Source organism: Mastigoproctus giganteus, chromosome 2 (genome assembly GCF_048544385.1).
Source record: "Mastigoproctus giganteus isolate SK-2022 chromosome 2, ASM4854438v1, whole genome shotgun sequence".
Taxonomy (NCBI): domain Eukaryota; kingdom Metazoa; phylum Arthropoda; class Arachnida; order Uropygi; family Thelyphonidae; genus Mastigoproctus; species Mastigoproctus giganteus.
The window spans coordinates 63,657,160-63,684,500 of record NC_143576.1 but is presented as its reverse complement, the minus strand read 5'-3'; the positions used below and the strand labels follow the sequence as shown (position 1 = coordinate 63,684,500).

The following is a 27,341-nucleotide window of genomic DNA, read 5'->3' as shown; positions in this document are numbered from 1 at the left end:
AGTTTCTGTTTAATAATGACATAAGAAGGTATCTAGCTTTTAACTTTTGTTTCTTTGTTAAAAGGTGTTTGGCAAAAATTTAAGTACAATAAGTGAAACTGTACTTCTAATAGAAGCTGCTTTTCAGCCAGAAGTCAGCCACATTTGCTGGCACTGACTTTTGGATGAACTTCTATTTAATGGATACTCTGTACTTCTAAGTACAATTGATATGATGACAGTATCACAATGATAAAAAGCCCAAGAGCACAGGTAGTTTAATAAATTCAGCTTTTTTTACTAAAAACTGGTGTTTTTATTTCTCGATGAAGATTGTCCAGCAAAAAAACTACAGGGGCTTGCATCTGGTGAGTATGGGCTTGGCACACCCAGCGTCCTAAGCTGGATATCATCATTCTTCTCTTTCTTGGTGATTCCCTTCTACTTCTCTCTCTGGGTAAATTGGGCTTTTCTTTTTTTTTTTTGCTTGTGCAGCAAAAGCTTCGGCTTCCTTGCACCATATAGCTAATAATAATACAATACAATACAATTTTATCAAGAGAATTTGTTTACAATAAAATAACTTGTTAAGAAAAGTGAATTTCTTGACAACAAGTTGTAATTCATCATTTACGACAGTTTTTGCATACAAATTTGTTAACTAACAGAAAAGACAATGAAGTCATTACACATAGTACATTTCACACTGCAAACAGAGAAAGTAATTGATCTGCATATCAGGTCTAATCTACTGTATCATTGAGTATCAAAAATCTCCTTATTAAGAATTTTAATTTGGAGATAGAATAACTTCTCCTGAGCCTGAAATCAACACTAGCCAACAAGTTATTTATTATGTTCATTTTGTGCCTATCTCCAAATCTATTTAGTACCCTAGGGTGCTAGGGTACTAAATAATAATAATAATAACTGCAAATGACAAATTTCTTTGCTGTCAAAATTTCATTAACAGCCAAAACAAAACTGTGACCTGTAAAAGTTATGGACAGGTTGGCATCCATCCCTTTTAATGAAAGTCATTCTCTCTAATGAACACATGGGAAAGTAAGTTTGCCATAGCATAGAGCAGCATCATATTCTCATTTTCACATTTTCCGAGAAACTTACAAATCTTACTTTAGATACTTCCAAATTTTGGGATTCTGCATAGGGGATTCCATACTCATGTGCATGTGTGTGTGTGTTGGGGTGGGGGGTAATTATACTATTTTTTGGAGAAACACCTGTGCAATAATACTATTAAACAAAAAAAAAAGTCAAAATAATACAGTAGTGGCATAACACCTGACAGGTGTTTTAATGCTTCACAAAATTATTCTACAAAAACTGTAAATTTTAACTTCAAAATTATCCTTCAAAACAACTCAATAAATCATGTCTATATTTAGAAAGGTAGAGAAAATTTCAGAACAAACATTTTTGCATGAAGGTTCTTTTCACACTAGACTTGCCTCGCAAGTCTAGTGTGACCACCACTGGGTTAAAATTGTTTTACTATTTGCAAATGTAAGAAATTTTCATCTACTAATAATAAGTAAAGCAACATTTTTAATAATATTATTATCTATAATATTATTATGATACATAATAATATTAATATTATTTTGTATCATATCTTTTTATACTTATACTGATTTAAAATGTTTTTAACTGCTTTTTTTTTCTTAACGTGATAATTCTCTTTTAATCATATGAATAACAGAAAAACCTGTTATACATTCCTTTAAATACATATACAAGATTTTTTAAACTATCTTGTTAATTTATAAAGTAGTTTTTTTAATAGATAAAATTTCACATCATTTGTGATAAATGAATTGAAAAGCTGTAAAATAACTCAGTGAGTCATACTAATTCAATGACTTTTTTTAAGGATAGCTAAGGCTACAGATATTTAGTCAAATTATTAATACTAATTATTGATTACTGATATTTGATCAAATGAAGCTCTTTTTAAAAAGAAAAAAATTCTTAATTTATTGCATTCTCTATCATTTTCACTCAATAGTCTTCTCATCACATGTTTTTTAGAAGCTTCTGTGTGTTTAGTTCAATTTTCTAGCAAATAACTGTAGTTTAGTGCATTGTCTGATATAAATGCTTTTAATCAGATATTTTGTAATTAAAACTAATGAATGAAACATTATTACTTTTTTTTTTTTTTTTTAACCAGAAAGATACAAAAACAGCAGTTACATATTTTGTATATATTCAGGTAACATGAAAAATAAACTAAGTATTTATCAAAGACACTTACTCCATCTTCATTTCATCATAATTCTTTCCAAATAGTTGCATTCCCATGACAGCAAAAATAAATATAATAATTCCCAAAACAAAAGTTAAGTTTCCTAAGGCTCCCACGGTTTTGCCCATAATGGAAATGAGCAAGTTCAGGGTTGGCCAGGATTTTGCTAGCTTAAAAACTCTCAACTATAATTAAAAAAAAAAAAGAAAAGAAATTAAACTCTATACATTTCAATAAGATAAAGATACATTATCATGCACATTTAAAAGAATAATTATTTGCCATAACTAAAAATATAAAATTATTTGTTACAAAAAGCTAAACATCTTTTATAAGTTGTATAAAATATGCATATTGATAATATATTAAAAAAAAATTATCTCCCACAGAGTACTCATATGATAGTTTAAATAAACATATAAAGACTGTTCAAATGAAGCAGAAAACATGCATATTTTACACTTGCTTTGTAAAACCATACAAAATTAGATATTTGCCTCAATATTGCACAAGCAAATTCACTCCTCTGATGAAGAAGTTATTAAACTATTCTTATCATCCTCATTCATTTGAAAATGCTTATATCTCTGAGCTGTTTTTAAAGTAGTTGAAATGATGTTAATTACACAGAAAAAGATTGACTATATGAAAGATATCTGAGCACCTGTCAACAAAATCTATTCAGTGAAGTTTTTATAAGTCTTGTTGTATGGTGTGTGTGCGTGCTGCCATGCAGATATGCACATGAGTCATCAGCATTCGCTGGCTGCTAGAAATTTTGTAGGGTATTATAGTGCCATGTAGCAGAAACATTAATGTTATTGTGGGCATTATTCTGGTTGTCTCTAAAGAACATGGGCTTCTGCACTACAAGCACCTTATAATAATTCAAGTTGTGTATTATGGAGTACAAGGCACTAAATAATCTCACAAAGCATTATTAGAAACTTTCCATGATGGCTTTTATTCACCCTTCACAATTGTATTTTGAATGGCTTGATTTGCTCGTGCTAGCCAATACTATCTGTAAAAAGGTTACACATGGCAAAACATTTTAGCTGGATGTATCTCTATTACCAGAAAATGCATTAACACACTCATATTTTACACTGATTCAGTTGAATCTTCATGTTCGTTCCAGACATGTATGTATGTATATTAGTGCTTATCTCTCACACACACACACATATGTGTGGGAGTGTTTGTAGTTTAAGATGGTTCCCTTCCTCTCCCCATTTGATGTTTTTTGTTTCATTTAAATACCTTGTGTGTGTGTGTGTGTGTGTGTGTGTGTGTGTGTGTGTGTGTGTGTGTGTGTGTGTGTGTGTGTGTGTGTGTGTGTGTGTGTGTGTGTGTGTGTGTGTGTGTGTAATGCATCTCTTTAGAGGCAGGTGGACAACTTAGGACAATACAACAAATTTTGAATCTATAACATCCAGGCCATGGAGAAATAAATGGCACAAGAAAAAATAATTGTTTAAAAATTTACGACAGATCAAATATATCAGAGTACATGGCTAACAGATAAATGGATTGACATATCACAGTACTAAATTTTCCAGTAGATGAAGTATCATGCTTATTTCAAATGCAATGTAATTTTGATCAAACTGTGATGTCCACAATAGGCTGGAAAAACATACGGTTAGTAGTTAATTGTAAAATATGATATGGAATATTGACAACATGCCATGATTCATTCAATTAAGCCAGAGTCTCAATCTTTTCTGCACAGACTTTTGTCCTTTAGGAATCTATACAGCCAAAAGTTAAGTGCACTAATGTCAGGTGAACATGGTAGCGAAACATTTGGAAAACTGAATGAAATCATGCAGCAAGTTGGCAATGTTAGATAAACAATATGGGGTGATACCCCAACCCGGTGTGCAATAATGCAAACCCAATGACAGAACATGAGGTTGAACCATGATATTGAGCTGTCATTAATAATAATATGATCCAATAATGAAAGCACTGAACCTATAACATATATTAACCTGCAAAAAGTGTACATAATGAGAACAATTTACTCATAACTGACAATTATAGGTATTTGCTACATTTAACTTGCAGTTTTTATTAATTTCATACTGATATGAAATTTATAAAACACAACATTAGTATAAAACAGTTTTTTTTTCCCCTTGTGCTACTTGTTTCTGCAGAAAATCCATTTGAGATTTCAGTACCATTTTATTATCTGTTCATGATCTCCAGACCTGTAAAGCAGTCACTTTAATAATAACCACCCTGTGAATCTGTAAATAATAATATTAATAAGACTCTCCTGTGAAGAGTCACAGACCACCTCAATTGGCAAATAATACCACATTACCTCAACAACAATGATGCAACACTGGAGGCCATCCACACAGCTGTGTATAGCAGCCACTAGGATTAATGGAAGAGAAACTAGAGACCAGCAGCAGGAAAAACTGAAAAAAGAAGGAACCACCAGCTGGGAAAGAAGACATCAGAGTCAAGATAGGGCAACTGAGCCACTACCAATGGGATATTGGAGTAAGACATCGATTGGAAAAGTGAAGAGCATCCTCAAGGGAGAGAGCATCCACAGCAAACACAAGACAAAAAATCAGAGAATAGAAAAATATTTAGACACACTGAACCTTCTCGCACTCAGCAAGAGACTATGCCAATACAAAGAGAGCTCCCAGAGTAAAATAAACAACTGAATCTTTGATGAGAACGAAAGAGCCTTCTAAAGGAGTCTTGGAGAAGACAGAGAAAGACGGAAATGGATCACCCAAGCAGAAGACCATCAAGGAGTTCTGGGGAAACATATGGAGCAGTGAAGTGAAACATAACAGCCAAGCCCCCTGGATAGAACTAGAATGGAAGAAAACCAAGGATGGACAAGAGATGGGATTTGGGAGGAAAGAAGTAAAATAGTCGATCAGGAACTCCAACAACTGGCATACCCTAGGAATAGATAATATACACAACTACTTCTACAAGAAGCCCACTTGCACACACAAGCACCTAGCAGAGCAGTTAACCCAAATGATAAGGTAACCAGACACAATCTCAAAGTTTCTCACTCAGGGAATCACACGTCTGAAGCCTAAAGACCAAGATACAAGCAACTCGGCAAAATATATGCCAATCACTTGTCTCCCAACGATTTACAAGATCCTGATCAGCTGTGTAACCAAGAAGATATCAGAACAACTGGAGAGCCAGAACATAAAGGCCAAACAGTAGAAAGGATGCAAGGAGCAATTACCCACAGATGCCACAGTTATAGAGCAAGCCTACAAGAAGTGCTGCAAACTGTACACGGCCTACATCAATTACCGCAAGGCCTTTGAGTACCTGCCTCATAGCTGGCTAATAGAGACACTGAAGATCTACAAATTCAATCCCACAGTGACAAACTTCCTAGAAGTAATGATGGTGAAATGGAGTACCACCATGAAGGTGTGGAACATCATCCAGACCGATCCACATAGGGAGAGAAATCTTTCAGGGAGATGCCCTCAATCCGCTGTGGTTCTGTCTAGCACTCAAACGACTATCCACCATGCTCAACAGTATCAACAAGTATGGATATAATGTCAAAAAAGAAAGGAAAACCTGTACACTCTCACCCACCGTGAATGATATCAAGCTCTACATGGCAACCAAGAAGCAACTCCAGCAAACTTCTTGGGATCACCAAAGAATTCAGCAATGATATCAGGATGGAATTTGGTCTAGACAAATTGAAGACCCATGGATTGCATCAGGGAAATTAGTCGGCTGAAACTACCAGCTGTAGACTGGTAAAGAGATCGAAGTCATGACGGAGGGAGAGACCTACAAACCTGGGGATGATGCAGGCTCAGCAGTTAGAGCACAAGGAAATCAAGGCTTGCCTGAATGAAAATTACCATCAGAGACTCAGAAGTCTGCTGAAAGCAAAGCTGCATTGAAGGAACACAGTTAAAGCCACAAATTCCTATGGAGCCCTAGTCATAGATTGAACTAACACTCGAGCTGGAGGATATCATGGGAAAGACAAGGATAATGTTGACCAAGGATTGCCAACACCACCCGAAGTCAGCTGTGGAGAGACTAACAATAGCTTGGAAAGAAAGAAGAAGGGGCCTGATAGAAATCGAGCAACAGAAAATAGTGATAGCTAATCTGAAGGATTATGTCCAGAAAAATGTAGCAAGACTCTACCAGGCCATAAGGGAGACAGACAAGTGGCATATCCCACTCAACCTAAGCGAGGAGTCCCTCCAAACCAGACAGCACAAACAAAGCTAGAAAGATGGGCAGAAAAGACACTCCATGACAGACACCACAATAACCTCCATTAAGATTACATAGATAAAATGGCTTCAAATGCATGGCTCATTAGCAGGTCACTCTTCCCCAAGACTAAAGGATTCATGCTTGTCATTGAAGACCAGGCAATCAACACCAGAAACTATAGAAAATACATCATCAAGAAGCCCGGAGTGTCAGATAACACAAGTCACAATCTCGAATACCTGTAGGATAGTCGGAGAGTTCTTTGGCCAACAGCAACACCAGCCATAACAACCAACCTGTGTACTTACTTGGTAGCAATACCTCTCATGGGGGTGGAACCCCCAATCAGTGAGGAAATAATATAAAAGCAATAATAATAATAATCATACCAGAGAAAAATAAAATAAAAATTCTACCAGAGAAAAATATAATAATAATAATCTTCACATATAGATAATAATTACTTATAATTGTCTGAAGAATTGAAGACTGAATTCCACATAAAGTTTGAGTTTAAACTGAAAATTAATTGGATACCAAGTTGAATTGTATTCAACTTTAGCAAGCTAATGAGTGAAGTCAACTGTCCATAAATTCAGATCATTTGCACAACATTTTAGGTGTGAAATTAATAAGACATACCAACATTTTAGGAGATGAAGTTTTGGAAAAAATATTTTCAAATCTCTTGGAATAAAGCACTTTACCTGTGTAGGGTTTAGAATCTATTTATAACAGTCTCACAATCATACATTTTGTAGATGTTCTCTCCTCTTCTTCAGCAATTGTAATCCTGAAGTTGAACCATCACAAAAACACCAAAGCATGTTTGGTATTTTGCCAGAAAAGTTTATCAATTTGGTACTTTGTCATGAAAACAGAAATAATTTAAATTTAATGCTTTGTACTAAAATTCACATCATTCCTTTCAGTCCATTGTTTTCATATGGTAAAATTGCTTTCCATCTTAATGAAAAATTTATTTATCTGTATCATTTTAATTCAGTGATGGTCCACTGCCAGGTCACCTTGCTGCATGGTACAGTTCATAAAATGTTCAGTGATGTTTATTCATTATTCTTTTAAGTTTTAGACAATTAAACACTATTAGTGTTATCAAATGTTCTTGATTTCAGAATGGAACAACAAAATCACACCGATCAATACAAGATGGGTAGGGGAATTTTCATATTTTTCAAAAAAAGTAAGTGTCTCGTGAAAATTTAAAACATGGTAATATCATTCTAATCAGTAACTAACAGCTGCTGAATGCATTTTTTCTATGGTGAAATAAATTTCAGCTACTGAAATGATGTCATTAAAGTGGAAATGGTAAAAATCTATAACATTTCATTTCCTCACAGGCATCTCAATTTTATATTAAAAAACAAAAACACCTTCATTATAACATAGCCACATTATAATCAGGTATCCTGTTTTAGTTGCTAGGAGAGCATACCAATGATTTGCAGTTGGCTAAGGCCTGTTGGAATTACAAGTGTCTTTTTTGTTGTCCCTGTTAGGTGTGATCTTTTAATAAAAGAGCTAGCTTTTATGATAAGGCCCCATACATGTTTTGGAAAAATTGTCTCTAGTCATGGCTAAGGACAGACATCACTGTGTAGTTTTTTTTTTTTGTTGTTTTTTTTTTTTTTTTGTTTTGTTTTTTAAAGGTACAAGAAAAAAAAGTAAAACTTAAGAAATAACAACCACGTTCCAAAGCTTAATATAAATTTATTATCAAAATAAATATGATGTAAAAATAAACATTTTTGCCTTATTATAATGAAAACACATTATCAAAATTGCAACTTCATAAATGAAATTTCAAATAGCAAATATAAATACACCTGTTATGGCTACAACAAAGTAGCATGGAATCAAATAATAGAGATGACATGCTGAAGTTGATAAGAAAAGTTGATATAGATCAATATTATATAATATATAATATTAGTCTCCAAAATAGATCAATATAGATCGTGCAAAAGTTGATATAGATCAACTTTTCTTTAATATATAAAATAGGCACCTCTAGCTAATAATTGTTTTTAGATGGCAAAAACAACTGTGAACAAGACGGTTAGTGATTTCCTGCAGAATATTCAGAATATTCAACCACCTATAACTGAAAATCTTATAATGTAAATATCTGCAAATCTATAAATCTTATAATCTATGAGCAGGTGTTTTCCACTAAGAATTACCATAAAATGATGTCTTACATATGCTTAATGGATGAAAGATCTTCTGATGAATGTGCAAGCTGAGGAAAGACATCCACACTATGTAGAAACCTGTGGTAATCTATGTAGTTGTGTGGTTAGAATTAACAGGCTGTAAAATCTACCTAGAAGGATCTTGAGGAATATTACATCCAGCAGTTCTTGAACAGTATCAATTTACTGATGTGAATTAAATATACAAGAGAAGTGAACTATGGATGTGCATTTGCCATTTAAAATGTCATCCCAAATCATTATTCCTGAGAAAAGCGGAGATGGGGGAAACCCATGGTACCATTTAGCATTAGCATTAGTAGAGGCATTTGATGCAAGAAAGCAAGCTTATGCAGCATCAGCCAAAAAAAAAAAAAAAAGAAAAAAAGAAACCACTTCCACTTCACCCCTCTGTTCGTTCAAAATATCTGTCCAGCTGAGCCTTAAACTTATTTAGGCTATCAACTTCCACGACAAGGGATGGAAGTCTGTTCCACCAACCAACCACCCGCTGGCTAAAGGCAAATTTCCGCACGTCTATCTTACATCTGTCTCTCCTCAATTTGAATTTATGCCCTCTCAGGTGATTATTCTGAGCTAGAGGAAGAATCCCATCAGCATTGAGCATGCTCAAACCATTCAAGGCTTTATACACCTCTATCAGATCACCTCGCTGGTGCCTAGTCTCCAGACACTGTAATTTGCAAAACTTAAGCCTTTCTTCGTAAGAGCACCCCCTTTGTTCCATTCACTAATCTTGTTGCCCTTCTCTGTACTCGTTCCAGCAGCTCTACATCCTTCTTCAAATGAGGCCTCCAGACCTGTACAGTACTCTAGGTGTGGCCTGACCATTGCCTTATACAAGGGAATAATCACCTCCTTATCCCTGCTAGAAAAATTCCTATATATCATTGACAATACACCATGAGCTACTCTTGCAGCCCGTCTGCACTGCTCAGAAAACTTCATATCTACCTGCACAACCACCCACAGGTCCCTTTCATTCTCTACCACTGTCAGTGCAGTACCACAGAGTTGATATGTTGCTCTGGGGTTGCTGTTTCCCATGTGTAGTACTTTACATTTGTCAATGTTAAACTTCATTTGCCACCTCTCAGCCCATCTGCTCAACCTTTCCAGATCCTGTTGCAGCAGCATAGTGTTAGTAGTGTCCTTGACAACCCTGCCTACCTTTGTATCGTCTGCAAACTTGGACATTAAGCTTGATATACCATCATCAATATCATTTATGAATACAGAAAACAATAATGGACCCGTACATAATAAAACACGCCTGCGTGCTCTGGATTCATAATTTATTTATTTTTGTTACACAGAGCATTAAAACTATGATAAATGAATTAGCTTTCGGCTGGGTGGCAGCCTTCATCAGATTAAAATACTTTGAATGGCAGTTAGAATAGAGATGCACTGCCAGGATGGTGCGTGAGACACGTGGTTAATTGTTTGTTGATGTTTGTGGCTGTGACGTATGGTGGTGACGTGGCCAGCATTTGTCCATGGACAGAATTACTGTTTCTGTGATGGGGTTAAGTTGACAACCACTGTTCCTGTTCAACGAGGTATCCGAGCATTTTATACTTAACGATTCCAACCAGGTGCGCCTTAGGTAATGGTGGGACTTGTCTACAACCACGACATCGCGGTGTGGGTCGATGTCGTGGTGGGTTGTCCAGACATGCTCGGCAATAGCTGAGTGTTCTACATCCGCCAAACGGATCGCCCTTTTATGTTCTGAGAGGTGTTTCTCGAGACGACGACCAGTCTCTCCAAAGTAGCAGCTCGTGCAGTCACGGCAAGAGATGCGATAGACCACACCACTCTGTAGAAGGGTGGGGACAGGTGTTTTTATGTTGGAAAGGAGAGAACGCAGTTTCTTGCCTGGGAGTTGGATGCACTTTACCCCATGCGATCTTAGGATTCTACCGATCTGCTGTGACAGGTTGGGGTAGTATGGGATGAATGCCCTCGTGGAAGACTCGTCACTGTTGGCGTTGCTGTTGGTCGTCACGTTGTCGCGTGCTTGTAGATCACATCTGTTAAGGACATCGATGGGGTAGCCACACCTCGTAAGGTCTACTTTGACTCTGGTGATCTCTTTGCGCCTTTCATCTGCAGAGCTGGAGTGTGTCCAGGTGCGAGTTAGCAAGGTTCGGGCGGTTGAGAGGAGGTGGCCCCGTGTGTGTGCTGACTGGAAGTTGGTAAATTGGCCAGCACACATAGGCTTACGATAAACTGTCGTCTTTAAGCATGTGTCTTCGCGCCGGACAAGTGTATCTAGGTATGGTATAGAGTTGTTCGACTCCAGCTCAACCATGAATTTTATGAAGGGCGACAGTGAGTTGAGGTGGGTTAGGAGTCGCTGACTTGAGTCTCTAGAGATCACTACGAACACATCGTCTACGTAGCGACACCAAAAGGCGATGTGATCCGGTGCGTGTATAAACGCACGTCCCTCTAACTCCTCCATCACGATGTTTGCTGTGACCGAGCTGACAGGGGAACCCATGGCTGTGCCATGTATCTGCTGGTAGATTGAACCAGAACTAAGCGACAGAACTAAGCTGACGCCCGATGACGTTTCCGCCGCCCTCAGACTGTGCTTAACAGGGGGTGCAATCATGTTTAATGGTTCAATCTACCAGCAGATACATGGCACAGCCATGGGTTCCCCTGTCAGCTCGGTCACAGCAAACATCGTGATGGAGGAGTTAGAGGGACGTGCGTTTACACACGCACCGGATCACATCGCCTTTTGGTGTCGCTACGTAGACGATGTGTTCGTAGTGATCCCTAGAGACTCAAGTCAGCGACTCCTAACCCACCTCAACTCACTGTCGCCCTTCATAAAATTCACGGTTGAGCTGGAGTCGAACAACTCTATACCATACCTAGATACACTTGTCCGGCACGAAGACACATGCTTAAAGACGACAGTTTATCGTAAGCCTATGTGTGCTGGCCAATTTACCAACTTCCAGTCAGCACACACACGGGGCCACCTCCTCTCAACCGCCCGAACCTTGCTAACTCGCGCCTGGACACACTCCAGCTCTGCAGATGAAAGGCGCAAAGAGATCACCAGAGTCAAAGTAGACCTTACGAGGTGTGGCTACCCCATCGATGTCCTTAACAGATGTGATCTACAAGCACGCGACAACGTGACGACCAACAGCAACGCCAACAGAGACGAGTCTTCCACGAGGGCATTCATCCCATACTACCCCAACCTGTCACAGCAGATCGGTAGAATCCTAAGATCGCATGGGGTAAAGTGCATCCAACTCCCAGGCAAGAAACTGCGTTCTCTCCTTTCCAACATAAAAACACCTGTCCCCACCCTTCTACAGAGTGGTGTGGTCTATCGCATCTCTTGCCGTGACTGCACGAGCTGCTACTTTGGAGAGACTGGTCGTCGTCTCGAGAAACGCCTCTCAGAACATAAAAGGGCGATCCGTTTGGCGGATGTAGAACACTCAGCTATTGCCGAGCATGTCTGGACAACCCACCACGACATCGACCCACACCGCGATGTCGTGGTTGTAGACAAGTCCCACCATTACCTAAGGCGCACCTGGTTGGAATCGTTAAGTATAAAATGCTCGGATACCTCGTTGAACAGGAACAGTGGTTGTCAACTTAACCCCATCACAGAAACAGTAATTCTGTCCATGGACAAACGCTGGCCACGTCACCACCATACGTCACAGCCACAAACATCAACAAACAATTAACCACGTGTCTCACGCACCATCCTGGCAGTGCATCTCTATTCTAACTGCCATTCAAAGTATTTTAATCTGATGAAGGCTGCCACCCAGCCGAAAGCTAATTCATTTATCATAGTTTTAATGCTCTGTGTAACAAAAATAAATAAATTAAATAATGGACCCAACACTGAGCCCCGAGGGACTCCACTAATAACATCAGTCCACGACGAGCAGTGTCCATTGATTACCACTCTGTGTCTTCTCCCCCTCAGCCACCCCTTTATCCACAGCAGCAATTTGCCTCCAATGTCACACTGCTCCAATTTGTGCAGCAGTCTTCCATGTGCAACAGTATCAAAAGCCTTTCTAAGATCCAAGTATATAATATCAAAGTTATTCCCTGCATCCAGTTCCTTTGTGACTGCATCATAGTATCCATTTAAATTGGTCAGGCAAGACTTCCCCTTAACAAAACCATGCTGTGTCCGAGCTATAACTGAAGTCTTGTCTAAATGATCTTGCAGTGCTTCTTTAACTAGTGCCTCCATTAATTTTCCTGGAACAGAAGTTAAACTCACAGGTCTATAATTACTTGTGTCAGCCTTTGATCCTCCTTTGTGAATTGGGGTCACATTTGCACATCTCCAGTCTGTGGGTACCTCCCCTGAGTCCAAGGAAGCTCTCATAATTATGGCTAAGGGTTTGCTTACTTCCTCTGCTGCTTCCTTTAATATAACTGGATAGATCCCATCCACCCCGGGTGCCTTTCTTGTGTTTATCTTCAACAATTTCTCCTCCACTTTACTCTCAGTTATTACAAGATTCTCTAGCTTACTGCTAGAGTTGCCATTTGACACTAAACACACTCTACATGCAGTCATCCGTTTTAAGAATGTCATTTCAAGTGAAGGAAGGCCCATAGAACAATATCTGAAGATTTCTGTGATATTAAAATCTAATCCTAAGTTAATCTATATAATATTTGCTGTAAATACACCACAGAAAACTCTTAAACGAAAAAATTGCATTTGAGCATGAAAGTGTGACTTAAATCTTAAGTGAAGTATTCCATCTCATGTTTACAGTGCCAATTTCTCCCCTAAGCTGCTGCTCATTACAATAGAAGCAGCACGAGATTGCTTTTGCCTCTGCCTACAGCTATTGTTAACTTTTTATTCTGTGAATCATGCCCCCCCCCAATTAGCAGTTTTCCAACCCACCTAACACTGCTTCGATAGTATCAGCAAATATTATTATTTTTTTATTATTATTATTAGCCATATGGTGCGAGGAAGACTGAGGTTTATGCTGCACCAGCCAAAAGAAAAATTCCTGAGTTACCCTGAGAGAGAGAGAGAGAGAGAGAGAGAGAGAGAGAGAGAGAGAGAAGTAGAAAGGAATCACCAAGAAAGAGAAGAATGATGATATCCAGCTCAGGACCAGTGGGTTTGCCAAGCCTATACTCACCAGATGTGAGCCCCTGGGGTTTTGCACCCTTTCTATTTATATGTATCCCATCCCTGTAGAAGCAGCCTCTCCTGTTAGCAAGCACAGACCACGCTGAAAAAACCTCTACCCCATGAGCCTTGCACTATCTCTCCAAGGCCGAATTGATTAACAATGCTCTCATCATATACTCCCTCCTATCATGTCTGGGCAGAATTGCAGACACTTTCAAATTCAACCCTAGCTCGCGAATTTTTTTCTACATTGATCTGTACATGTTAATTAAATCTACAGATCTCTTACTCTTAAGGTCATTACTGCCAATGTGTAAAACAATATCACCTTTTGTGACCTTAAAAATGATATCTGCTCTACAATGTCATCATTAGGCTGTTGTTGTTATCAGCAACTAAGGCTATAGAGCATCAGCAACTAAGGGTATATTGCTCCGGGGATATGTGGTGGTCATTCCGACCTTTCCGCATCCTCCGTATTTGGTGGTCACGGGCTCGAACCCTGGTCTAATCAAGAAGCGTGTGCTACGCACTGCTGCTCCTGCCCACCTGGCTATGGAGGCATCTAATGTCATCAACTTTTGTCCCTGGTCCTGTTCACCTATTCTTTTTGCATAATATATTCCCCATATCCAGTGGTGGGATTCAGCCGGTTCGCACCGGTTTGGCAGAACCGATACCTAATTTTTTGTTGAGTTCGGCGAACCGGTTGTTAAAATGGCACTTGTGATCAGGGTTCTCTCTAAGGTGGGAGCTTGGCAGCCACCCAATGTGGAAATCACAAATTTACATTCCTTACTCTTTTTTAACGTTCATCTATGCAACAGCATATTCCAAGTGGCCGTAGTAATGTTCATTCTGTCCATAGGGGAAAAAAATTAGACGGAACTATGCTTGTAATACTTATTTATTCATTTCATAAAACTCATCATACCTTTGATGAAATACTACATTTTTATTCCCTCGCGTTTGTTACTTAAGTAAACAAACATAACGTAGAGAGAAAAAGTGCCAAACAACCAGGGGGGAGTGACACACTGTCATTTGTTTCAGCTTTGTGTTACGCCCTAAATCTGCACGAGATATTATGAGTGCGTTGGTGTTTCTCGATCAATAAAAACAATAGAAAGCTAGGACACAATGAACCAAGAGAAATATAGATTTCAAGGGTTATCTTATCGCTCATTTTGGAAGCCGTGGAAGAAATTTTAAAAATGTTTAAAACATTTTTAAAAATTTTTGCAGTAGCCCTTAAAAGAATGTGGATTTTCTTGAGCGTGTACAAAGAGGAGGGCAACGGGATTGGCGAGGGGAATGGAGGGAACTCTTGCCAAGAGAGGCTTAAGTTCTGCAAATTGCAGTGGCTAGAGACTAGGCGCCTGCGCGGTGATCTGATTGAGGTGTATAAGGCCTTGAATGGATTGAGCACACAGAGTTCTGATGGGATCCTTTCACTTGTTCAGATTACGAACCTAAGGGGGAATAAATTCAAATTAAGAAAAGACAGATGTAGAATAGATGTGCAGAAATTTGCCTTTAGCCAGCGGGTGGTTAATTGCTGGAACAAACTTCCATCTGTTGTGGAAGTTGATAGGTTGAATAAATTTAAGGAGGAACTGGACATATATTTGGAGGGAATGGTGTGATTTTTTTTTTTTTTTTGGCTGATGCTGCATAAGCTCATACACTTGCTTTCTTGTATCACATGCCACTACTATTACTACTACTGCAACAGAGTTTGGCAGATTTTTTCAATAAGAAACCAAAATCAGAATTTGTTGTATCAGAATTGGCTTTGGATGGCACAAAACAGTCACAAGCACAACCACTCCAACTTGAAGAAAGCAGCGCGTCAGTTACTGAAATAAAAAACGATAACAACTCCAAAATTGAAAATAATCTTCCTGAATGCTGGACAGTGCAACAATATAACAATTTTAAAGGATAAATATGACAGACTGGTAATTTTTAACAAAAAGTTAGGTTGCGAGTTTTGTGCAAAATATGACTTTATAAAAGAGAAAAGTGTTCATGTGTCAAAAGAATGGAAATGTTTTCAGATTGAGGCATCAGGGAAAAATAAAGAGGCACAACAAGCTTCTCTAAGGAAAAAAATGAAAGAACATTTTTCATCAAAATCTCATAACATTTGTAAAGAGAACTTAAAACAATGTGCGCAGGAGTCAATAACAAAAGTAATAGATATGATGAATGAAAAATATTTAAGTGCTACTTGTAGAGTATTTAATGCAGTTTACAGCCTGGCAAAAAGATGTAAACCGTTTTCAGACATAGAAGATGAGATAGAAGTGCAAATTAAAAATGGATTAGATATGAGAATAGGATTACATTCTCGTAAAACTGCTGTGAAAGTAGTTGATTTCATTGCAAAGGAAATTAAAAAAGAAATATTTAATAAAATTATTGAAAATAATGTGAAAATATGTTTGATTATTGATGAAGCTTGAACGATATCCTGCAAACTAGTTATTACTGTATACTTTTCTTAAAAGTTGAGGATTCAGTTACCTCACCAACAATTTTTGTTGAATTAGTTGAATTGGAAAAACAAGATGCAGAGACAATATGTTCTTCAGTTATGGAAAGTTTAAATGATGTTGGGCTTACTAAGAACTACCTAGAAAAAAAATTAATAGGATTTTGCTCCGATGGTGCCAGCGTTATGCTTGGGAGAAAATCTGGAGTGAGCACTAGGACTGCAAAAGAGTTTCCAAACATAATAATATGGCACTGTTTAAATCATCGCCTCCATCTTGTTTTAGATGATTCGATAAAGGAAATAAAGCAAGTAAATCATTTTAAAATATTTATTGATAAGATATATACTATTTTTCACAAATCCAATAAGAACCAAATTGAACTTTCCAAAATATCCGAACAACTTGGAATTTAAATTATAAAGATTGGTAGAGTTTTGGGACCAAGATGGGCTGACTGTAGTTTAAGGTCAACCCTAGCTGTGTGGCACGCTTATTCAGCGCTACATCCATCACTATTTTTATTCAAATAAAAAAGTACTTAGGTATGGCTGCCCATCTTGAAAATATATATTTTATAACTGATTTGGCACTGATGATTGATATTTTAAACGAAATTTCTCTTCTTTCAAATGCACTGCAAGCAAGGAATGTAGGCATAATAAAGACTGAAAAACTCGTGATAAGATCTATTAAAGCATTTCAAATGCTTGGAAAGGAAAAGGATCCATACGAAAAAAAAGCTGATGAATTAATTACTTCAGAAACTTTCAAAAATATAAAATTTTATAAAATCATCGATTTGTCGGGCTTCCTCAGGAAAGACTTTTAGAAAACATCGTAATGAATTTGAAAAAAAAAAGAATAATGGATTGTGAACATTTAAAAGCAAGTTGTAGCCAATTTCAAGATAGGAATAAATTACAATTTCTCAACTTTTTGGAAATTGTAATTGGAGATGAGCCAGATTACTGGAATATTGAAGAAGTATTAGTTCCATGGAAAGCAGCTGAAAAACAATTGCTCGTATTTAATGACATTTTTAATTACCAAATTGATATTAATGATTATCGAGATTTCGAGGAGAATGTTTTAAAAAATTCCCAGAATTAAGCAATTCCTGAAAGTGTTCAAAGAGCTAAAAATATTGTCAGAACAATTGCTGTAAGTTCAGCAGAAGCGGAAAGGGGTTTTACAAAGATGAACATAATATTTTCAGAGAAGAGAAGTTGCCTAACTGTTTCTAATATATCAAATACAATGACTACTAGTCTAATCTACCTACCTCTAAAGGAATGACGCAGTTAATTTCCAAACATATTGTTTGTTAGGAAAGAGGCAAAAACTGAGAAATGCCATAACAGGAAAACAACCACAATTTTTTGGTGAAGGTTGTTATTGTTGCTGTTGTTGTTATGAAGATTTAATGGCACATAAGCTGCTATGGCTATAATGTGCCTATTCATTTATTATATAAAGAGATGAGAAATTGCCATAAAGTCAGAAAAAAATTCTGAAATCAGAACTGATTAAAAAGCCCAGTTTGCCTGAGGAAGTTAAAAAATTCGGAAATATCTGCCTTATCACCAATGAGACTTGCAAGAGTTATTGGTTTATGAAGATTAACCAGTGATAACAAGGTTGAAGTTCAGTCTTGTTTATAGTAGCAGCAGTCAATGAGAATATGTTTCACAGTCAGGGTTACAGAAAAATGTGGACATTGTGGTGGATCATCTCCAATGAGCAAATGTAAGTGGGTCAGATGGTGTGACCTATTCTTGCTCTTGAAAGGAGCAAGAATAGGTCATTCTTCTCGTCTTGATGTACGGACACTGGAGCACCAAATTTTTGGATTCTGTTTAAACTGAAAGAGTTTATTATTAGTCTGAGAGTGCCAGAGGGCTGTCCATTCTGATAGGCATGCAGCATTAATGATCAATATAGTCTGATGCTGGAACATGGATATTGGATGGATTTTTCGTAAGCTTGATTGGCCAGTTTGTTGCCCAAAATACCAGAATGGGCCGGAATCCAACAGAAAGTGACCCAACAGTAATAAACTTCTAATTTCATTTATAACAGAGTGAAAATTATCTCAGGAATAGCACAATGCCTTGATTGAGCTGAGGGAATCAGTATAAATAACAGTTTTTAAAGAACAGTCAGAACAGAGATTTTCTAAGGCTAGTTTAATTGCATATAATTCCGCTGAGAATATACTGAATTCAGATGGGAGGGACGTTAAAATAATGGTATTCAGAAACACTGCGGCTACTTCAATGTTTGAATTAGATTTAGACCCATCTGTATAAATTGGGGAAAAATCAATATATCGTTGAGTTTGAACTGCATGGAATTGTTTGACAGTGGATGCTAGTAAAGCATTCTTTCCCCATTGGCAGAGTTCAGTGTCACAGGGCTGTACAGGAGAAGAATTCCATGGCGGTTGAATGCAAGTTTCTATCTGTTGTACAGAATGGATGGAAACATTCCAAACCTGCATCAGTTCAAGAAGGCCAAAGACCAGCTGGCTTTACTAAGCTAGATTTATTTCTGTAGAGGGTTTCTAACGGTGGATTGAATAGGCATGACTGAATGTGATGTGAAGCACAACTTTGTATCTTAACAGCATACTTTAGTAACAGTGCTTTCCTACGTAAACTTAGTGGGGGCTTGTGACCATCAATGTAGAGACTGTGCTGGTGATGTTCTGAATGCACCAAGTGCAATTCTAAAAGCACTGTGTTGAACTGGATCAAGCCAGTGCAATGCACTAGCACTGGCAGAATTGTAGATGGCAGCTCCATAATCCAGATGTGATCTGATTGAATCCCTGTATAGACGAAGCAGGGATGTATGATCTGCACTCCACGTTTGGGCAGATATAGCTCTGAGTATGTTCAATTTTTTTTAGACAGCAAGTATGTGTATTTTTAATATGATCTAAGAAGTTTAATTTGTTGCATTAGCATTAGCATTAGTAGAGGCATATGATGCAAGAAAGCAAGCTTATTCAGCATCAGCCAAAAAAAAAAAAAAAACCCTCTCCCATTTCACCCCTCCGTTCGTTCGAAATACCTGTCCAGTTGAGCTTTAAATTTGTTTAGGCTATCAACTTCAACAACAAGTGATGGAAGTCGGTTCCACCAACCAACCACCAGCTGGCCAATTGGCAAATTTCCGTACATCTATCCGACATCCGTCCTTCCTCAATTTGAATTTATGCCCTCTGAGGTGATTATTCTGAGAAAGATGAAGAATCCCATTGGCATTGAGCATGCTCAAACCATTCAAAGCCTTATACACCTCTATCAGATCACCTCGCCGGTGCCTAGTCTCCAAACTCTGTAATTTGCAAAACTTAAGCCTTTCTTTGTAAGAGCAACCCTTTGTTCCATTTACTAATCTTGTTGCCCTTCTCTGTACCCGTTCCAGCAGCTCTACATCCTTCTTGAAATGAGGCCTCCAGACCTGTATACAGTACTCAAGATGTGGCCTAACCATTGCCTTATACAAGGGAATAATCACCTCCTTATCCCTGCTAGAAAAATTCCTGTATATCATTGACAAGACACCATGAGCTACTCTTGCAGCTCGTCTGCACTGCTCAGAGAACTTCATATCTGCCTGCACAATTACCCCCAGGTCCTTTTCATTCTCCACCACTGTCAGTGTAGTACCGCAGAGTTGATACATTGCTCTGGGGTTACTGTTACCCATATGTAGTATTTTACATTTGTCAATGTTAAACTTCATTTGCCACCTCTCAGCCCATCTGTTCAACCTTTCCAGATCCTGTTGCAGCAGCATAGCGTCAGTAGTGTCCTTAACGACCCTGCCAACCTTTGTATCATTGTTGTCTAGGATTAATCCTAGAAATCGGATGTTATTAGTGACTGGGATGGATGTATTAGAGATTTGAAGTTCAGGATCCATGTGAAACTTGTGTTGTCTACAGAAATGTATAGCAACTGTTTTCTGCTGCGAGAGTCGATAGCCTTTGAGGCTGGCCCATTGCTGTATTTTATGAAGTGATATTTGAAGTTGTCTTTCAATAGATCTCATGTTTTTGGAATGGCAGGAAATAGAAAGGTCATCTGCATAAATAAAGGTAAGTTTCTACTGTATTTGTAAGTTGTTTACTGATGAAATCTATTCTAAGAGTGAAAAAAGTGGCACTTAGTACTGATCGCTGAGGATCAGTACTAAGTGCCATTCTTCTTGAATAAACATTGTAGAAAGCTCATGCTGGTATCGAACTTAAAATGATCTAGTATGTAGAAAATTCTTAACAAATATAGAAAGGTTGCCCGTAGACCAAGAGAGCATTAGCATTAGTAGAGGCATTTGATGCAAGAAAGCAAGCTTATGCAGCATCAGCCAAAAAAAAAACCGCTTCCACTTCACCCCTCTGTTTGTTCGAAATACCTGTCCAGCTGAGCCTTAAACTTATTTAGGCTATCAACTTCCACAACAAGGGATGGAAGTCTGTTCCACCAACCAACCACCCGCTGGCTAAAGGCAAATTTCTGCACGTCTATCCTACATCTGTCTTTCCTCAATTTGAATTTATGCCCTCTCAGGTGATTATTCTGAGCAAGAGGAAGAATCCCATCAAAGAGTAAAGGTCTCTAAGTATGCCATGGTGCCAGGTAGGTGTCAAAAGCCTTCTCTATATCTGTTGAAACCATTACTAGTTCGCGTTTAACAAAGGCACTAAGAATGGCAAATTCAGCCTTAACCATAAGATCCAAGCATGAACTGTTTTGACGAAAGCCATATTGAGTATGGTCCATTAGCTGTTCTGACTCTATGAATCAGACGGGTGTACTGTGGACAATTTTTTCAAGGATTTTGGTGAGACAGCTTGAGAGAGATACTGGTCTATAGCTATGGGGGTTGATTGGATCTTTTCCAGGTTTTAGGAATGCCCAAAACACTAGAATGATGCCAAGAAGCTGGATAAATATTTTATAAAAAAATACGGTTGTAAAAGACCAGGAAGAAGTGCAAAGCTTTGTCATAAAGATGTTGTTGTAGGACATAATAGATCCCATCTGATCTGGCAGCACCATTGTAGGCTGTTCTAATAGCATTCAAGAGTTCAGAATATTGCAGAGGTTTGTTATATGGCAGAAGATGGGCAGTTTTAAAGTTAACAGAATACTTTTCTGATGTGTTTTTAATTTGCTGAAAAAATGTAGTATAAGCTGATGCTGCTGAGAGTTCAGCAAATGTATTGCCCAAAGCATTAGCTATATCCAAAGGATTAGATAGCTCTTGCCCATTCCAGAAGAGGATTGGTGAAGGTGTGGTTGGAAACTTACCAGAAAGCTGTCTAATTTTTTTCCAAATTTCTTTGCTGTCAGTGTTTCTGTTAATGCTGGATGCAAAACGGGTCCAGGATTCCTTCTTGGCTTGCCTTTGTATGAAACGTGATTTTGCCTTTGACTTCTTATAATTTATCAGATTGGCTGTGGTTGAATATTGCCGAAACAAATTCCAGGCTTTATTTTTTGCTTTTGTGCATTCCTCATTCCACCAATAATTATAATGCTTTTGGCCTGGGGGATTTGATAAAGGTATTGTGTTTTTGGCCACATTTAGGAGATGCAACGTGATGTATTCTGTCACATCATCAATAGGCTGAAGATGGATTTTTCCCTCATAGAAAGATATTGATGAATTGAATTTTGCCCAGTTTGCTTGGGTAAATTTCCATTTTCTGCAGGGTTGAGCTAGAGGAGTCTGTGCTATCAAGAAGTTGCATACTATTGGGAAGTGGTCATTTCCCATAGGATTATTTATTACATACCACTGTATGGTCGGAACCAGTACTGGAGAACAAAGTGAGAGATCTATTGCTGAGATGTGTCCAGTTGGGAGCTGTACGTGCACGGGTGCACCAGTATTAAGTATGGTGAGATTTAGTGCCTGTAAAAAGCTTTCAATTAGTTGACCCCGTCTATCTAATTTAGTAGCACTCCATAAGGGGTGGTGCCCATTACAATCCCCTAATATACAGATTGGTGGAAGTATCTGTATGAAGAGGTCTTCAAGATCCTTTAAAGAGTAAAAATGGTTTGGCTGTAGGTAGATTGAGACAAGTGTTATTGCAATATGGAGAGTTATACGAACAGCAACAGCTTCTATTTCAATTTGAAGTGGTATATGTTTAGTTGGGATCTTTGAATTTACTAGGATTGCCACACCACCATGGGCAGCATTAGCTGTATTTCGATCTCTTCAATAGAGGCAATAGTTCTTCATTGAAGGAGAAATCTGCAAGGTTAGATAAGTTTCCTGAAGACAAAGAGCAACTGGGGAAAAACTTAATTACAAGATTAATTAGATCTTGGATATCATCTGTGAATATCTTGAATATCGTCAATGAAAGCCTCTGCAGTTCCATTGTAAAATACAAGACATTATTTGTTTTTAGTTGATGAAACTAATTCTAACTGCTTTTTGAAGGTGCCTGGTTTATGACGTTCCAATTTCTGTCTGTCTTTTTTAGGAAAACTGGCCGACCAGTGTCCATTTCTTCTTCTTCAGCATGGATTTCTAAAATAAGATCTTCCCGAATAGGTGTGCCATCTGTGGTCTTGGATTGTTACTTGCGTACAGTTGGTTGTAGCTCAGAGATAACATTTCTAGCCCAATCAGAAATTTATTTATTAGTAGAGACTGTGACATCAGTTTGAATGGAGACTGCTTGATATTTTTTTACAGCATTTGCAAAGGTAATATTTTGGTTTATAGTTGGTGCAACTAGTTTTCTCGCTTCTTGGTAACTGACTTTGTTCTCAACCTTGTATTTTACTATTTTTTTCTCTGTTTTCCACTTTTCACATGTCTTGGAATATGCAGGATAGTCACCTTTGCAATTTGGACAGGTCATTTTTGTAGCTGTGCAGTCATTTTGTATTTGGTCTTAAAGGGTTGGGAATGTAGGGGCAAATGGGACAAAATAAATAACCTGCTTTTACAGCGGAGAGTAAGTTGGGAGTATTGAAGGTAAGAATAATATTTCTGGTAGGTGCTAGTTAATTATCTTTTTTAATCATCATTCATTTTGCTTCAATTACATGCTGTCCCTGCAGTTCTTGGGTTATTTCCTCCTCGGTGACATTTAATAAATCCTAACTAGATATGACACCCTTAGATGAATTTAAAGTTGCATGAGGAGATATTTTTACAGGAATTCCAGCAAAGCTTGTTAGTTGTAAAAGCTTTTCAGAATGCCTTTGATTCGTGGTTTCTATTAAAAGGTCTCCTGATTGCAGTCTCTTCACCATCTTGGGAGATCCTGCAGATGTTTCTGTAAGACAAAGGAAGACAATTTACTCATAGGCTGACTACTTAAAGAATGGAAAATTAAGAAAGATGGGCAGGGGTGCTCCAGCTGGTAAATCTTCTGTCTCTTTGGATTTTCATTTTCCATGTCTACATTGTCTGTATTTGCTATGTTTGCTCCTTTTAGACCTTGGCAAGAGGACTTATCTGCCAAGGTTTCCAGCCCAAGGCAGGAGCAGTGCCACTAGGAGGCCAAGCAGTTTAAGTGTTAGTTGATTAGTGAACTAGGAATATATGGATAAATAAAGAAAGGTGGGTTTCCTTTCTGTGTTCTGACATGTGGCTTTTCAAGTATAGAACGGTTTGAAAAGTAAGATTGCTAAGAGAAAAGTACAAACTTAGAAATAACTTTAGTTGCTTTTGAAGATCACTTTACGGATTGCAGAAATATTGCTTGACCTCGAATTCACTTGGCACCCGGGACCATTGGTTAAGGAGTGGGCTGGACTTGAGGCTTCAGATTTTCATCTGATGCCTCAAGTCCAGCCCATCTTTCAGAAAAACATTTTTTAACAATAATGAGATGACATCAGCAGTATTAATAATGGCAACAGGGTCTCAAAAAATTTCATTAAATATTAGGATAAATTTAAATGTCCATAGCAATAAGTTGAAAAATAGATTAAGTGCCTGTTATGGTGATAAATAATTTCTTTTTGGTGTCACACTAACTATTTACATTGTAATAATAGAGACCTTACTTTTCAGATTTGCCCCTGTCCATAAAAGAATTTACACAGCATGTTTTAAAATACTTTCTTTTGATATAAATATCTCTTTTTTAAACAGAGTGAAGCTAAAATATTGGTCTGTTAAGTCACTCTTCTATATGCTTTGTGTAATAAGAAGATTTGCAAGAGCGGTGAAATTTGACAGATTAAGGTATCAGAATGTTATGAAGGGAGAACAAAATTATATTTTAAAATCTTTGCTAAAAATAGAATTTTAGAATTTGTGTATGGGTAATCTGATAAATGATATATATATATAGGTCAATTTTATTTAATTAAATGGTATTTATCTGTAGGGAATTAGGTGTATATGGACCAGGCTACCAAGTTAGCAAATATAAACTAGCTTTAGCCTGGGAGGCCTATAAACGTTATATTAATGAAATGGTATTAAAAATAATATGATACTAAATAATGAAAATAACAAAAAATGATAATAAACAATAACAACATTCCCTCACTGGGCCATCTGTCTGCTACTTCATCAGGGGCTTTGAGCAGAACGATAGCCAGACTAAAGGAATGTCTCGTACCTACCCATTACTGTTGTCTCCATACCAGTTTTGCCAGTTATTCATTTTTAAGTGATAGTATTAAACTTAATTTTTATTCCTTTAGTCTGGCTATCATTCTGCTCAAAGCCCCCGATGAAGTAGCAGACAGATGGCCAAGTGAGGGAATGTTAATTGCAATTTACATTGTTTATTATCATTTTTATTGTTATTTTCATTATTTAGCATCATATTATTTTTAATACCATTTCATTAATATAACATTTATAGGCCTCCCAGGCTAAAGCTAGTTTACATTTGCTAACTTGGTAGCCTGGTCCATATACATCTAATTTCAACAGATAAATACCATTTAATTAAATAAAATCGACCAATATAATTTCATGCACGTATAATGTCTAATTGCCCTATGTGCAATAGCATTAATGTTGCACAACTGACAAATACCTAATACTGTAAACTTAACCAGATATCATTATCATAATCTTCAATAAGAACACAATATATATATATATATATATATATACAGGGTGTCTCAAAAATAGTGGTACAAACGTTTAGGGGAGGTAGGTAACATCTAAAGGAATGTGAATCGCATAGGAACCCATAACCGGAAACGTCACCATAAGTCGGTAGACGGCGCTGTTCATCAGTTCGTGAGAGGGAAAATTTCTGGTTTACTCATTCAAGCAGTAGTCGCCGCATGAAGAGCATGCATCGATATATGAACTGTGAGCTGGCAGACATGCACCTAGTGTATGGATTAGCAGAGGGCAATGGACAAGCTGCTCAATGAATTTATGGAGAACGCTTCCCAGACAGACATGTACTGGATCACCGTTTGTTTGCACATGTGCATCAAAATTTGTGCGATTATGGGTCATTTAAAGGTAACAGGAGTAGTACGGGCAGTTGCCCCTGCCTTAGGAGTGTCTCGTTGCAGTGTACAGCGTGTCTGGCACAACGATTCCTTACACCCCTTTCATCTCCAAAAGGTTCAGTTACTGCTTCCCCAAGATCATCCTGCATGTGTGGCTTTTGCGCAGTGGTTTCTCCAAGAAAGTGTTCAAGACTTGAATTTTCCAGCCTATGTTTTGTTCACGGATGAGGCTTATTTCACTTGGGAAGGCTTATTCAATCAGCACAATGCTCATGTGTGGGCTCACGACAACCCACACAGTGTGCGTCCCCATGCGGCACAATCTCTTCACAATAAATGTGTGGGCAGGTATGGTCGGTGACTGCTTAGTCGGCCCATACCCGTTACCATCTCGCATGAACTCCACTAAATATCGGATCTTTCTTGAACAAGTTCTATCAGGGTTACTTGATGATGTTCCAGCAAATGTGAGACGCAACATTTGGTTTCAACATGACGGGGCGCCTGCCCATTATGGAAGGTGTGTTCGTGACCATTTGAACAGATGTTTTGGGCGTCGATGGATTGGCCGTAGTGAACCCGTTGCCTGGCCCCACGCTCACCTGATTTATAGAGCCTTGATTTCTTTCTGTGGGGGGCCCTAAAATCTATCATGTATGAATCACCTGTAGAGACAGAAATGGATCTCGTGGCGAGACTCGTCTGCGCTGCTGCTACTCTCAAAGAAACTCCAGGTGTGTTCGACCGTGTCCGCCAATCCATGCTGCGTTGGTGTCATGCATGCATCGTGTCTCATGGTGGAACCTTCAAGCATCTGTTGTAACATCATGAAATGCATCCATCTCGTACTCCATTGTTAATATTATGTCAAATAAATGTTTGCCACTAATTACTGTCTTGTGTCATTTCTGCTTCTTGTGCCTCTGCTACTACTTTCCCATGACGTTTCCGGTTATGGGTTCCTATGCGATTCACATTCCTTTAGATGTTACCTACCTCCCCTAAACGTTTGTACCAATATTTTTGAGATACCCTATATATATAGAAAAGATAATTATCAGCGTATTTGTGTATTTTGTAGGGGAGTTGAGCTATCAGGTGTAATAACTATGGAAGAATTGGGAGAACCTGTATGCTAAAAAAAACAAAAAAAAAAGTAATTTTTTTTTTTAGCATACAGGTTCTCTCAATTCTTCCATGGTTATTACACCTGATAGCTCAACTCCCCTACAAAATACACAAATACACTGATAATTACCTTTTTGTCTACTTTTCATTATGGCTGCCAGTTTTTTCTACGTTTACCACAGTACCCCAGATCCATAATCCATATATTTTATTTTTAATTTCTCATTCCTGTTTACTAAGACTTTCAGTAATTTCACTGCATCTTTATCATTTTATATATATATATATATATATATATATATACTTCTTTCTTGATAG

General features: G+C 37.8%; 1 protein-coding gene across 1 annotated transcript in view; it reads right to left on the bottom strand.

The window, feature by feature from the left end:
• Nucleotides 1–27,341, bottom strand: part of LOC150089320 (sodium channel protein para-like) — a 2,114,826-nt gene that overhangs the window by 775,906 nt on the left and 1,311,579 nt on the right. Inside the window, exon 19 of the mRNA XM_090389008.1 lies at nt 2,258–2,433. Within this exon, the coding sequence (XP_090245134.1) occupies nt 2,258–2,433 (176 nt within the window). The remainder of the gene's footprint in view (nt 1–2,257; nt 2,434–27,341) is intronic.